Source organism: Galeopterus variegatus, unplaced genomic scaffold (genome assembly GCF_000696425.1).
Source record: "Galeopterus variegatus unplaced genomic scaffold, G_variegatus-3.0.2 Scaffold1827, whole genome shotgun sequence".
NCBI lineage: Eukaryota > Metazoa > Chordata > Mammalia > Dermoptera > Cynocephalidae > Galeopterus > Galeopterus variegatus.
The window spans coordinates 229,884-245,694 of record NW_007727938.1 but is presented as its reverse complement, the minus strand read 5'-3'; the positions used below and the strand labels follow the sequence as shown (position 1 = coordinate 245,694).

The following is a 15,811-nucleotide window of genomic DNA, read 5'->3' as shown; positions in this document are numbered from 1 at the left end:
TGCTGCTCGGCGGCGGCGGCGGCCCCGAGCCTCCTGTTGCTGGACTACGACGGGTCGGTGCTGCCCTTCCTCGGGGGCCTGGGCGGGAGCTACCAGAAGACCCTCGTGGTGCTCACCTGGATCCCGGCGCTGTTCATCGGCTTCAGCCAGTTCTCGGACTCCTTCCTCCTGGACCAGCCCAACTTCTGGTGCCGCGGGGCCGGCAAGGGCGCCGAGCAGGCTGGGGTCCTCGCCACCGGCCGGTGGGGCTACGTGGGCAACTGGACCAGCCCCCCGACCGCGACCCCCTTCCCCACTGCCGCCTGGGGGGCTGCGGGCAACCGAAGCAACAGCAGCGGCGCGGATGGGGGCGACACGCCACCCCTGCCGTCCCCTCCGGACAAGGGGGACAATGCCTCCAACTGCGACTGCCACGCGTGGGACTACGGCATCCGCACCGGCCTAGTCCAGAACGTGGTCAGCAAGGTAAGGGCCGCGTCCGCCCCAACCCCGTGTCCTTGTCGCGAGCCCTTCATCCCCACGGCCGCCTCCACCCTTCCTTCTGTCCCTCTCCATGCACACCAAGGCTCTAACTCGAGCCAGCGAGGGACCTGAAGTCCCCAAAGTGGTGCTAATCTGTGTGTATATGCATTTGGATGGCTTAATATCCTTCCATCCTCCAAAGGAGTGGGTCTGCTTGGGTGTGAAGCGAAGGCTTTTTGCCGCCCTCCGCAGCGACAGCGCATCCAGACTCTTCTAGTTGGCACCTAAACTCCTGTCCCAGTACATGTATGGAAAGGGTGCCCCTCCCCCACCATGTGAGATGTCAGCCTCACTCGGGGGTGGCCCACGCAGAGGGTGAGGCCAATGACATGTCACCAGCAGGCCATGGAGGACTCGCCTCTGTTGGGACCACGGCTCAGTTCTTCTGCCCAGCTGGTTGTCCCTGCGTCTCCCACGAAGAAATCTATCCATGAAAATAGCATCTTATTCCCAGATGTTCCTCCTTCTGGCAGACCTCAGCCACTCCACACTTGGTTTGGACACACACTAAAGCCAGCTGAAGAACTAAGTTACAGCCGAAGAAGCAAAGAGCTTTTGCAAATTCCCTTTCCCACCCCACTCACTCTCCTGCTCAGTCCTCTCCAAAGATACTTGACTTTAGACTTTGCCACTCCAGTTCCCTCCAATGTTGTCTCAGGACTTTAGTAAATATCATTAGTGTATGGAAGGTCAGTGTATTCCCAGGCCACCCCTGCTCTTGCTCAGCAGCTACTTTGATCTGAGTCTTTGGGACCCTGGTGAGCTCGAGCTGGACGTGCCTAGCCCTGTGTCCAGGCAGCTCACCTGGCAGAGGTGTTACCTCATTTGGAATGTGGCAGGAGTGTTTGTGAGAGGTGATGTGTGGCAGCCTAAAGATAGAGAATGGGCAAGGTTAGACAGTCAGTGCCTTAGACACCTGTAATTCTCCATTGTTCCTAACATGTAAGAGATGTCATATGCCAGCTTGTTGAGCAATGTGTGCTTTGCCTCTTCTTGTGTTTTAAATAATTTACATTTCAAAGTAACTGTAGACTTTGTTCCCTCTTCCAGGCAGAGTCGTAAAATGCTTTGTGTAAATGTGAGAATGAAATTTGGCAGGTTATAATAGTCAGCAGGTTGTAATAGTCACTGTTAGTGAACAGTTGTAGTTCATGGGTGTGTAAGATGACAGTCTTACATCATCACAACCATCGTTTTAATCTTGTACCAGTCTGGCCAGAAAGGCACTGTCCTGTGGGAACTGTCTGGCTTAGCCTTCCCTACTGCCTTGCAAAGTGATGGGGAAAAAGGACATACCGATTTTCACAGACAATAAGGTCTAAATAAAGGGCTGTCCTTCCACAGTGCTCCATTCCATAACGAATGCGTTAGAGAGCTTTTCAAGCACATTTGGCATGCACTCAGGCAGACTTTTTCTTCCGTTGGCTGTGTATGTTGGATGCTGTATCAGATGTACAAATGTGGAATGTATACGAGGATGGGTGCAGGAGTTCCAGCGATCAGGTGCACACCCGCCTTGTTCACAAGTAGATGCAGAAGTGGAAGAAGATTTCACCTGTCAATAGATGCAAGTTCAGGGTATGAGAAGTTGCCTTTTGTACCGTCTTCCCTGCTCCATACCATGATGTTCCTCTTGCAAATTAGCCTCATGCTATGTCTTAATCATTCAGCGTGTATCTTTCAGCATGTCCGTGCCCCTACAATACACGCCCTATTCTATCCCTGGGTGCTAGGTGAGGAAGGGAGACAGAAGAGCCACTAGGTACAGTTCTGGCCTGTCTCATTAAGCTACTGCTATCATAGTGCAACTGCCAAGCCAGTTGGAATCCCAGGTTATTACGGTTAAGTGGGACCTTCGGGCAGACAAGCCTGTCTTCCCTCCTGAGTAATATTCCTGACGTGCGGTTATCAATCCTCACTTTGAACACTTCCATTGATGGGAAGGGACTACTCTGTTAGCTGGACAGTCCATCCCGTAGGTGCTCTTCCTTGCAGAGAGGCCCATTTTCTTAGTGAATAAAACTCAGTTTATCTCATGCCTGTTCATGCAGCTTGCTCCTCAGTGTGATTGTTTATTCCTTCATAGAGTGCATTTTCCTTTTTTGGCTGAAAAATCAATAGCTACTTTATCTGTTCCATATGTGACAAAAATCAGGCATGCTGATTGCTCCGTTTGGCACGTGTCTCAAGCATGGCACCTACAGTGCAACCCAGCAGGCTTGTACATTCTTTTTTTTTTTTTTTGGTGAAAAAGGAAGTCATCTTTAATTTAGGAATACTGGTGACCTGAGGAGAGATGTTGGGCTAACCCATCTCTCCAATAAACCTGAAGGAGAATGCCAGGCTAAGGCCATCTTCTCTCTTCTACTTGTTCCTTTTTTTTTTTTTTACTATAACAAGAATATGCACATTTATTTGTTCAAATCACAAATACATAGTCTGAATAACAGATGAATAACAAAATACTCTGTAGAAAGTACGGCTTCCGATTTTCACGAAAAATGGAGATGTAAAACTTGTTAAAATTTACGTATTTCATTTTATAATCTCTACAGTTATTTTAAGTAGCTCTCTAAATTCTTCCAAAAGCATCGGGCCTGTACACTCTAACCAAAAGAGGGGACAGATGTATGCTGTTCTTCTACAGAACTTACAGTGATGCATTCAGGCTTTTAGTGGACATAACATACTTCTGTCTCAAGACCATGGTCACCAAACCCAACATGTCATCTTCATGAGATTGCATTAACTCTGATCTTTCTCAGCCTAGGCTCGTGTAGCAGCACAGAACTTAGGTTTCATCTTAATAGTTTGGGAGTTTTAGCTCTTTCTTGTTAGGATCTCTCTTTTGTTTTTGGGGGGGGGGGGGGGTTGCCTTGCTTCTTGGTATTTGTTATCTATATCAATTTGCATCAGAGAATCCTCAGTGCCTTCAAAATAATAATAATAATGATGATGATGATGGTAATTATACCACCTTTCTTTTGTGCAACTCTTTATAGTTTTCACAACATTTGCACATAATTTCCTTTGATTAAGAATAATAATCCAAGATCAGCCTTAACACCGTGTGACATTTGAGTGGGCCTGGTGTTCTGCACAGGAACCAGGTGCTTACCTTCCTGATGACTTTCTTAGCCCTGCATTTTATCTCCCAGCTCTGTTGAAAGATATTGGCAGTGCCTTCCTGCAAAGAAGAATCAATTCCTCCTGAGCCATGTCGAGAGCAGGTTTGGGGACTGAGGACAGGCAGGTCTGAAGCACAGGTCGCTTGGCTTCTCTCTCCCCACCAGCACTCCCTTTGCAACCCAAACTCTCAGATACTCTGAGATTTTAGCCAACAAGGTTAAGAAAAACCCAACTTCACAGATTTAAAAATATTGCTTTTGATAATTTACATAGTCTGTCCTGCATTGTTCTGAGTGAATCCTTGTTGGTTTCTAATGCTCACCACTTTCTTGAATAATCTCTGGAATTTTGTCAGTAATGAAAGCCAGCTAACTTTCCAAAGCCTGTTCTTTTTTCTGTATTTGAAGTTGAGGATGTTTGTCCATCTCCAGTTTTCTGGGTTTTTTTGATTGTTTATGCACTGGCTGGTATGGGGATCCAAACCCTTGAACTTGGTGTTGCAGCACTGCACTCTAACCAGCTGAGCTCACTGACCAGCCCTATCTCCAGTCTTCTGATATTTCTTCTATTCTCATGAATTCTCAAAGATTGCTGATCTTTTCCCTGAGAGTTGTTTAAATGTCCTGGGAAGTAATGTGTATCTTTTTTCTGGGTCTAAAGGCTAGAAGTTCACCAGGGTCACATGATTGGATCCCCAGACAGGCCAACCACAAAAAAAAAAAAAAAAGACTGGAAGTTATTTAACGTAGCTTCATTACAATTTAATTAAGACTAAAAAGAATTTACATATCATTGCAATAGTAGCATTTCAAAAAATAGCCCATAATTCTGTTATCATTGAAACTGTAATGTAGTATGTATAATGAATATACATATTTTTACAGTTCTAGTCAAAGAGTTCTTTTAATGGGACCTGCTATTTTCTCTTGAAACCATATCAAAAGCATTTGTCCAAGTCTTCAGAAATATCTTGTTTTATTTTATCTGTTTTTTGTTTTTTGTTCTGGTTTTTGGCATCTGGCTGGTATGAGGATCTGAACCCCTGACCTTGGTGTTATAACACAGAATCATTTTAAATGCATGCTTGCTGATTTACTTAAATTTCTTTTTTTTTTTTTTCCTTTTTGTCTTTTTCCGTGTCCAGCAATGGATCGCAACCCTCAGTGTTGCCCCCATACCGGACCGGGACCGGCAATGGGATCGCACCCCTCGGCGTTGCTCCCGCGCCTCGCTCAGCCAGTGAGCGGGAACCGGTCTGTATGTGGGATCCGAACCCTCGGCGGGAGCGCCACCACGCTCGCAAGCGGCGCACTATAGCAGTGCGCCACCGGGCCGGCCCCTACTTAAATTTCTTACATTCTTTTCCTAATACTGGACTGACTACCATTAGGTCATTCCAGTGGTGACTTTTGTCTAGCATATAGAACACGATGAACATCTTTATGTATATTTCTTTTTATAAAAATTGACTGTAACAGATAATGCACGTACAGTAAAAGTAACATTTCTTGCTGTCTCTGCCACCAGTTCCATTCTTTAGAAGCAACCATGGTTACCAGTTTCTTTTTTTTTTTTTCCTTTTTGTCTTTTTTCGTGTCCGGCAACGGATTGCAACCCTCAGTGTCGCGCCCGTACCGGACCGGGACCGGCAACAGGATCGCAACCCTCAGTGCCGCGTCCGCACCTCGCTCAGCCAGTGAGCGGGAACCGGTCTGTATGTGGGATCCGAACCCTCGGCAGGAGCGCCGCTGTGTTCCCAAGCGGCGCACTGTAGCAGTGCGCCACCGGGCCAGCCCCTGCCAGTTTCTTATGTATTCTTCAAGAAGTATTCTATTTTCACTTATGTATTTTCTCTCACAAACAGTAACATATTATGCACTGTTGTTTGCCTTTTTTCTTATGTTGACAATGAGTACATATCAGTACATAGAGAACCCTCATTTCTTTTTATGTTTGCATAGTATTCCCTTGTCCGACTGGGCCAAAATGCACTAGTCACCTAATGAGAAGGCGTTGGGTTTGCCTCCAGTCTTTGCTATTATATGCAATTTGCATGAAATCCTAGCATGTATGAACATTTTCACATGTGTAAGAAATTCTTAGAAGTGGAGGGTCAGGGGCCGGCCTGTGGCTCACTTGGGAGAGTGTGGTGCTGATAACACCAAGGCCACGGGTTCGGATCCCTATATAGGGATGGCTGGTTCACTCACTTGGGAGAAGTGGTGCTGACAATACCAAGTCAAGGGTTAAGATCCCCTTACCAGTCATCTTTTAAGAAAAAAAAAAAAAAGTGGAGAGACAAAGTAGGCTGTATTTTTATTTTGATGTTGTCAGAGTGCTGTCTCGAGAGAGAGAAATCTTAGTAACTTACACTTCCATGGATAATGGATGAGGTCCTGTTCCCCACACCCTCCCTGACCCACGGATTGATCAAACTTTTAAATGTTTGCTAGTCTGATAATGAAAAATTATATTGGTTATTACCATGGTTGTTTGTACTTCTCTTATTATGAGGGAGGTTAAGCATCTTTTTGAAAGTTTTTTTTTTTTTTTTTTGGTAGCTGGCGGGTATGGGGATCTGAACCCGTGACTTTGGTGTTATAAGGCTGCACTCAACAGTTGAGCTAACTGGCTAGCCACTCTTTTTGAAAGTTTTTGAATTATTAGTGTTTCCTTTTCTTTGAGCTATCTCTTCATGGACTATCTTCTAGTCCAACGTTCATGGAAAAATAGAGTTAAAGGTAGTTCAAATCTTTCCATGAACTTTTTGAAGTATCTTTGTATGTGTTGGGGGGAACATTATTTTCTTAATTTATAGGAGTGCTTTATGCATAAAGTAAATTAACCCTTTTAGATGTCCTGAAAATGTTTTCCCCCAGTTTGTTTGTTTGCCTTTTGATTTTGTTTATTGTATTTTTGTTATGCAGAAACTTTTGGATGGATTCAAATGAATGAATTAATCTTTTTTTAATGGTTTCTGGGTTTTTGTGTTAGATTTAGGGCTTGGAATATCAGGACATGGAATATTATGGGAACAAATTCCATGGGGTTTTTTCCTAATATTTTTATAATCTCATTACCTCTTTAACTTTGATGTTGAAGGTGTCTGTCTTGCTTTTATTGAGCTAGTAGGAAAAATTGCTAGAAAGGGAAACGTGAGGTCAGAGAATATAACCAGCATTTCATGCACACCTGGACTTGCTCATAACAATGTCCTAAACATTTATTTCAGTAGTGGCCCTTACTGATGCAAAGATCAGAAGCTAAGCAGCAGTTAAGAGGCCCTGTCCACCTTCTTTTAGGAGACAGCATTGGTTCAGGCCGTTGGGCCCCCTCTCCTTCATCTTCTTGTTCTGAGTTGGCTGGAAATATCTTTTTTTTTTCTTTGTCAGTAGCATTTTTTGCAAGTCACAATTCATTTTGGCCTTTAGTCCAGGGTAGGATTGAGTGAAAAGCTGGTGTTGTTTAAAAACATGTTGGACTTTCTGAATGTGGTCCTGGCATTGCCACCAACCAATGGCATGCTGGAGCCAGCTTGGCTTCTACAGTCTCTGAGCCAATGAGCACGTCTTTATCCAACATCACACTCTGCAATGTCATGTTGGCAGCATGGATTCGGTCATGGAAGGAGTATTTACACCATGGAAATTAGCAAACACCACAGATCAGGGTTTCGTTTTTTCTTCTGAGAGCCAGTTAAGCATTTATCACACTAATGAATGTGACCCTGGGCCACTCCCTTCCTTTCTTTCCTTTTCTTTTTTTCAATTTTTCCTTCCCTCCCTCCTTTCACAGATCTGAGTGCCTGTTCCAGGCCGAGTGTTGTGCTGTGTGCTGGGGATACAATGACGGGAAAATAGCTCAGCTTTCGTAGAGCTTTAGACTAATGAGGGAGGCACACCCTAACTGACCAAAAAATAATCTTTTAATTACAAACTGAGTCAAGTGTGCGAAAAGAAAGGGAATTGAGAGACTAGAACAAAAAACCTGACCTAGGTAGACTGGTATATCTTAGAAACTGACATCCGAGATGAGATCTGAGATTTGGGTAGGGGGGACAGAGGGATAGAGGGGGTGTGTATGTGTGTGTCATCCAGAGAGAGTGAGTGGCACTTGCAAGGGGCCTGTGCATGCAGGAGCCTGGAACTGATAGCAATTGATGTGGCAGTGGGGGGTGGAAGTGGTGTACAACCCTGTTAAGAACTTTCCCTCTGGGCCTGCCCGGTGGCGCACTCGGTAGAGTGCGGCTTGGGAGCGCGGTGGCACTCCTGCCGAGGGTTCGGATCCCATATAGAGACTGGTCCGCTCACTGGTTGAGCGCGGTGCGGGCGCGACACCGAGGGTTGTGATCCTGTTGCCGGTCATGAAAAAAGACAAAAAGGAAAAAAAAAAAAAAAAGAACTTTCCCTCTGATTCCAGAGCAAAGAAAACCCATCAGCAAGTATTAAGCAGAAACAAAGAACAAACTTACTTTCCTTATAAGGTCGGAACCAGGAGATAGAACAGTAAAAAAAAAAATAACTAATTGGCCAGCCGGGTGGCGCACTGCTACAGTGCGCCGCTTGGGAGTGTGGTGGCGCTCCCGCCGAGGGTTCGGATCCCACATACAGACTGGTTCCCGCTCACTGGCTGAGCGAGGGGCGGGCGCAGCACCGAGGGTTGCGATCCCGTTGCCGGTCCCGGTCCGGTACGGGCGCAACACTGAGGGTTGCGGTCCGTTGCCGGACATGAAAAAAGACAAAAAGGAAAAAAAAAAAAACTAATTATTTAACATCAGGTTACTTCAAGATATTCTTTTGTGTAAGGATTAAAGCAGAGAGAACCTCATTATCATGCCTGTTAAAGATTTAAACTGGCTTGTTTGGGAAATTGGCTGTCACCTCTTTCCTGAGTCCTGTGATGGTCAGACCACAACTTGGTTTAGATTTGATGAAGTGGAACTTAGCAGGTGTGACTCCATTTTGGTTTTTAGTCTGGTCTTTTGGGGCCTACTGCAGGAGCTTAGTCCAAAATAGTGGCCTCCTAGGATTTTTATTTAACACTATTATCTTCTAGTCCAAAGTCTTCAGTTCACAGATGAGAAGACTGAGCTGGGGTTGGAGGGTCATTGGCCTGTCCAAAGCCACCACCAGCCTGTTAGGGTTCTTATCCAGTTCTCCTCACCCTCTGCCCCAGAGGAGTCCTCAGGCATGACCCCACAAGCCTTTCCACCCCCTGCCACTCTCGTTGTAGGAGGCACCTTGTGTGTGGCTCCCAGTCTGGCCCTCCTGCGTGGGTGCTTTGCTCATGCTGTTCCACTCGCCCAGAGAACCCTTCCTTCCTCCTTCCTTCAGCTCGTCGGTTCCTGTTCATCCTTCGGGTCAGCTTGGTCCTTACCTGAGCTGTCATGGCACTCACTGTATCCTGGTTGGAATGATGTGTGTTTGCCTCCCTGCTGGAGGTCTTTCACTCATAGGGTCAAACACCATAAATGTCCGAGCTCACTTGAACTTGATGTCTGAAAAAGTGTGGGAGCTTTTTAGTTGGGCAGGCGTGGGCTGCAGTCCCGACTGTGCTTGTTACCGGTTTATCTCTGGGAGCATTACCTCACCTGTTTCCTCACTGGTAGACAGGGTCAGTGCTGCTTCACCTAAGGGCACTGTGAGGATAGAAGACACCTAGGAAGCACCTGGCAAACAGGAGGCACCTGGGAATCTCAGGCACCTTTCCTCCTCTTGTCCTAGGGTGAGGATGGCCTGGATGAGTCAACTGAGAGCTGCTTAGGTGGGGAGGAACTGAGAGGCCACACCTGGGAGGGCCATTCATTCCTTGGGAGCTCCAAGGTGTCTGTCCCTCCGCCCAGAAACTGATGATATGGGGAACCAGTTGTGCCCTTGAGACAGAAACTTCATGAGGGGGGGAGGGTGTTCATTTGTAGGGTTCCAATCTGCAAACAAAACAGGGCTCAGAGAAAAGGGCCGTCCTGGGCGATGAGGGCAAGAGTTGGGGGCTCTGCCAAGAGCTTCACTGCCTTCGTTTATGCCATTTGGTGGAAAATGAGCTAAATACATGTCAAAGTCTGGCTTAGCTGTGCTGGGTGAAAGCATGGATCAGAGATGTGGAATTTTAAAGAGGAGTAGATGGTAACCTGGAACCATGACAGCAGGGATCAGATGGCCAATTTGAGGGGCAGGTGAAACTGGAGAAGGGGGGGGGTGCTTACAGAGCTGCCCCTTCCCACCTGGAGCTGAGTTTTTATGGGAGGCCATTGACTTTGACCTGACCTCGATATTCTAAAAACCTTGATCTTCTGCAGGTTGGGGTTTAGTCATTTTGTTCTTTCTTCAGCATTTACTTGGTTCTGGTCATTGGCTGTCAGTGGGCAGATCACTCTCCCAACAGGTGACCTAGAGATTGACAAGGGCCTGTATTTCTAGGAAAGGGGGCAGTGGTTATCGATTGTATGGATTATTGATTGTAGGGAGTGGATTTCCCCTGACAATAAATCATTACTGTTATAGAACACTGTGGGGAGGAGCGGGAGGGTCTTGCCAGCCCATCGTGTTTGCATAGCATTACGTGCTATCTGTTGAACCTCTCTTATGACAAGCAACAAAAGCAAACTTCAAATTACAGTAACAACATGGAAAAGGAGTTTATTGGAAAGATGCAGGGCAGAGAGTGGGGGTTGGGTCTGAGGTCACAAAGCAGGGTGGTGGACGGGGGGGTCTTTCCAGAGCCCTGCTGCCACTGTAGTCCCTCTCAAAAGCCACTTCTTCTCTCATCCCTTTATCCCATGAATTGCCTGTGTCTGGTGCTTTTGTTCATCTGGTCCCTGGCCAAGCAGCAGCCAACACAGGAGGCCAGCATCTCTGTTCGACTCCAGATTGCTGGTTGCAAATCTGATGCCCAGCTTGGGCCGCAGTGGGAGTAGGCAGATTCCAGAGCAGGACATGCAGAACCTGGGGCTGGGGACTCCTTCAAACCAGGTGACAGAGTGTGGTACTGGCTGTTCTTCAGTTGGGGTGGAAGGGGTTAGAAGGAGATCTTTTTGGCAATTAATTGAGAATAATTGAGTATTGATGATTTAACTATTAAATGCTTTAAACAAAATCTTCTTTACCTTCCTAGAGACTCAGGATGTAACTTACCTGGCCACTTAAGCTTACTGTGGAATTGGCAGGAACATACCTCCTGGCTGCTTCTTTTCTAGGAATAATTAAAGATGGCCTTAGCTATTAGCTCCAGATCACCCAGGGAGCTTGGAAGGAGCCCTTGGGCAGTCACCGAAAGTTTCGCAGATTGTTACACCCACCCCTGTCCCTACACAGAGCAAGTCTCTTGCTTTCCAAACCTTTCTTTGAGTTGGGACCATCTACATAATTTGCGGGGCCCAGAGCAATATGAAAATGCAGGACCCCGTGTTGACAAAGCCAGTCATCACTATCACCACTGTAGAGCTAGGCAGGTGTACCCTGAGCCTTTCCCAATCTGTCTTCCTTGTTTTTCAATATCTTCTCTGCCTTTCTACTCCTTTCTTGTGTTTCCTATCTTTTTCTAGATTTCTTTTGGTAGGAAGTGAAACATACTTCTTGAGGGGCTGCTTTTCCAGGGGAAGAGCTTCATAAAGCCCTAGCCAATTTTGTTTTGGTGCATAGTTAGCTCAAAGCATGCAAAAGCATGAAGGATCCAGGGAGCCTCCTCACGTTTGAAAACGCTGTGGTGGACGTGAGACAGCCAGTTTCCTTATCTGAACAGAGAGCCAGATAGCTGAGTCATAGGGATGTGTGGTAAAGAATGTTAAGTCATAGGAATGTGAGTTAAGTGTTTATCAGGCTTTTTTTTTTGTAAACTGGGGAGGAGTGTAAGTCTTTTATATAATTTAATTCCACTAACAGTCATGCTGTTAGTATCACTTAAAAAATAAGCACAATGGAGATGATGCCGGCATAAAACAACCACAAGCATCCCCGTGGCCATATTAAATTATGGATGGGTTATGCGCTCAGCGTGGTAATTTGCACTAGAGCGTGTTTCCTCACAGATTAGATTAAAAGTTGTTTTTCTGTGTGTGTTTAAAAGATGCTTTAAAAATTGGGCACTCTTGCTTGTTATATATTGAGGAACTCCACTGTTCTCAGGTGGATATACATGAGCATTTGCAGTAAGCAGACAAAGTCTTTGTCCTACTTAAAAAATTTTTTTTAATTTGTAATTCTGGTAAAGTGCACATAGTATTAAGTTTACCATCTTAACTATTCATACGTGTACACTTCTGTAATGTTAAGTACATCTACATTGTCGTGCAGTCATCACCTTCCACCTCCAGAACTTTTTCATCTTGCAAAACTGAAACTCTGCACCCACTAAACACCCCATTCTCCCCTCCCCCAGCCCCTGGCAGCCATCATTCTGCTTTCTGTCTCTATGAATTTGACTACTCTGGGTACTTCATGAGAGAGGAATCATACAGTATTGGGCCTCTTGTGATTGGCATATGTCATTGAGCACAATGTCCTTGAGGTTCATTCATGTCGAAGCGTGTGTCAGAATCTCCTTCCTTCTTAATGCTGAGTCATATCATACGCCATTGTATGTATGCACCACATTTCGTTTATCCCTGCATCCTGCAGTGGACACTTGGGCTGCTTCTACCCCTTGGCTGCTGTGAATATGCTGCCATGAACTCAGGTTCCTTCTCCTCTTTGAAGACAGTTACGTGTGGTCCCTTCCTCCTTCCCTCCCGTCCCCGTCAGAGGCAAGGCTGCTGCTGCGTGTGCAGGGCCTGCCCCTGATCCTGTTTCAAGGCGCACTCAGATCTGGCTGAGGCTTCCCAACATTGATACCAAATTCACAGGTCCGGCTGCCTGCCCCCAGACAAAAATCAAGCAAATAAAAGTCAAATGTTGGTGAAAATGGAAGTCAGCTTTTATTCAGGAATACCGATGATCTGAGAAGAGATGCTGGGCTAGCCCATCTCTCCGGTAAACCTGAAGGAGAGTGGCCAGACTAAAGCCATCTCTAGGACTCAGATCTACTGAGGGGTTTTTAAAGAGGGGGTGAGGGAACGAAACATGGGAAATGAAAAGCAGGAGGGAGGGGATGTGAGTAAGGAGGGCTTCATGCAAGGTCTCAGGTGCAAAGTCTCACCAAGACTCTGGTTTCTGCTCCCGTCCTTATCTCAGGGCCTGGGTAGCACTTGTGAGTCTGCAGCTTCAGGCTGGCTGGAAAACAACTTTACATTCACATAAATACTGTCATCTTGCCCTATAACCAAGGTTCAAAATATCAAATAGCGATGGGAAAACAGGGAGCTCAGAAAAATGCATGCCAAGAAAAAAACTGTCTTTTTAAAATTTGCCTACAGCCTATGTGGTTTTAGGTCCGAACATAGGGTAGTCCTTCTCTCAGAACGTCTGCCCTGGGCAGGTGACACAGGTGGGTAGGAGACAGTGTCCCTGCCCTGGAGAAAGAGCTCATGGTGGAGCTGGAGACAGCTGGTAAACTGAGGATCCCAGGGCAGTGTGGGACGAGCAGTGGTGTGGGGCACAGAGGTGAGCACGCCCAGGAGGGCAGGCGAGGAGGTGCCCGGGAACAGGGCAAGGCCAGGGCCCAGAGCAGCAGCCACCATAGGGTGGCACAGAAGCCAGGCCGTGGTCTTTGAGCCTTTGAGCCACCGAAAGGAGGGTTCCGGTTTCGACGGGTGGGAAGGATTAAGAGAGAGCATCTCTGTAGGGGACTTGACAAAGGCTGGGAAGGGACCTGGGCAGGGCACAGAAAGGATGGGGCCTGGAAGACGGGGCCCTGACCCCCAGGGCCACAGAGGCAGTCCTTGGGCACAAGTTTGATTTTTCTCCCCAGTAAGCAGTGAGACTCCTGAGGTTGTCAACAGGGAAATGAGATTTTAGGACATCAGCAGGAGAGACCCAGGGGAGAAGCCCTTGTCCTGGCCCTGGGCTCGTGTTCGCTAAAGGGTCTGTCCACAGCCCCCGCAAGCCAGCCCCCACCGTGCTCCCCCTGGACACACGTCACTCTAGGCCTCTTGAAAGCCACCTCAAGAGGCCCCATCACAAAATGTGGCTGAGACCCTTCCCGAGGGCAGCGGCCCTCTTCTTGGCCTGTCCAGCTCTGCCCACGTCCCCACGGGCTCTGTGTCCACACAGCATGGTCTCTACTGCAGGTGGCTGTCAGGCTGGCCTGGTGCCACGTCCCTTGGGACTGCTCAGCCATTGTGGTTGGCCTCCCTGTGTGAGTTCCCAGGGCCACCATAACAAAGTACCACAGACTGGGGGACTTAAACAGAGATTTATTTCCTAGCAGTGCTGGAGGCCGGAAGTCTGAGATCAGGGTGTCAGCAAGGCTGGCTTCTCCCGAGGCCTCTCTCCTGGTTTGCAGATGCCATCTTCTCCCTGAGTCCTGACCTCTTATAAGGACACCAGTCCAATTGGATTAGAACCCCCCCTAATAGCCTCATTTTAACTTAATTACCTCTTTAAAGTCCCTATCTCCAGTTCTGAGGTATGGGGGTTAGGACTTCAACGTGAGTTTTGGGAACACTGCTGAGCCTGTAACACCAGAGTTTCACACACCCTGGGTAGGGCAGCTCTGATCTTTATCTGCAACCTGATGTTTCCTCAAAACCCTAGACCTGTGTGTTCGGTTATCTGCTGGACAGGGCCTCACCTGGCCCCTGATCTTATCCACCTCCCTCGCCCCGAACCCCAGTGTTTTGGTTCCACACTGTAGCTGAGCAGCTCTTTATAACCGCTGTTTCAAATCCTCCCTGACTCTCCACAGCCTTTAGCATGAAGTTGGCCCTGGTGGGTGGGTTTTCTGGGTCCCTGCTTCCCTCTCCTGTCACTGTCCCCATCATCCTCCACGGGGACCCTGTGCTTCAGCCACTAGATGTCTGTTTCCTGGACAACACTCTGTCTTTGCACATGCTGTTCCTTCAGCCTGGAATCCACCCTCATCCCCATCAGCCTGTCACTTCTTCTTAGTCCTTTATTTCCATCCCCCACCCTTACTGTCCTGGCCCAAATATATATATATATATATCCTCAGCTGCTGTCGGGTGGGTGAGGTCTGGTGACTTAATTCTAGGATGACAAGAATGTAGACACATAGGTCAGTTCAGACCTAAAGTCAAATGTCAGTGAGCTATTGAAGACGAAGAAGAATGATGTCGTTTATATGAAATAACAGCTTAGTCAAACTTGAGCTTGTACTGGGCTTGGAACCAAGTATGTCTTTACTTTAGGCCACTCTTCTAAAGAACTTTAAGTCACAGAGCCTTTTCTTTGAACTGCACTAGTTTCTCTGAGTCTAGGATTGGGGGTGGGGGTCCAGAGCTCTTAGATTCACCTGGGAACTTTTGGAAATACCTGTGGGACCCAGACATCACCTATTTTAAAAAGTTCTCTGGATGATTTTCATGTGGTTAAGATTTTTGCCCCGGGGGACATTTGGCAATGTCTGGAGACACTTTTTCGTTGTCACACCTTGGTAGGGGAGTGGGGTGGGCTGCTCCTGCCATCTAGTGAGTAGAGGCCGGGGTGCTGCTAAACGTCCTACAGTGCAAGGATAGTCCATATAACAATGATCATGGAGCCCCAAATGTCCCCGAGGGTGGAGAAACCCTAGTCTAGGCTAATATAAACAAGGGTTCGTTGTATTTCCTGACCACGCCTGACAGATGGCCAGGGCTGCAGAGTGGGCAGGCCGGCGAGGCCTCTCTCACCCACAGCGGGAGCTTGGGCGATCAGCTACAGAAGGGGTTTTCATCCCTCTGGGAATTACCACCAGGCAGCCAGGCTTCCTTGCCCTCTGTGAAGACAGGGTTTGCTGAGCTCATTAGTGGTTTGTAGAAACAAAGTTTCACGGGCATGTTTAGCCTACCTAGGTAAGCACATTTGGAAGAAAGGCCATAGCCTATTTATGTACACATGAATGTTGCTAATGACCCGGTCACACTTTAAAATAAGTCCTTTGTACCTCTGCTTAGAATAATGGTTCATTACTGGAAAAAGAAACACTTACTTGGAAGTAAAATGTATTTATTTTCAAAATGTATCCAATTCTAATTAGCCGCCTCCAGAATTAATTCCCATTAAGGTGGTTTCATTGTGTTTTCAGTGAGAGCTCCAAGTGAGAGCTCCCCCCCCCCCCCCCCCGGGGGGGG

General features: G+C 47.2%; 1 protein-coding gene across 1 annotated transcript in view; it reads left to right on the top strand.

The window, feature by feature from the left end:
* Positions 1-3: 3 nt before the first annotated feature.
* SLC22A23 (solute carrier family 22, member 23) overlaps positions 4-15,811 on the top strand; it is a gene marked incomplete at its 5' end in the record, with an annotated part of 173,960 nt that continues 158,152 nt past the window's right edge. The window contains one exon of the mRNA XM_008579196.1: positions 4-465. Within this exon, the coding sequence (XP_008577418.1) occupies positions 4-465 (462 nt within the window). The remainder of the gene's footprint in view (positions 466-15,811) is intronic.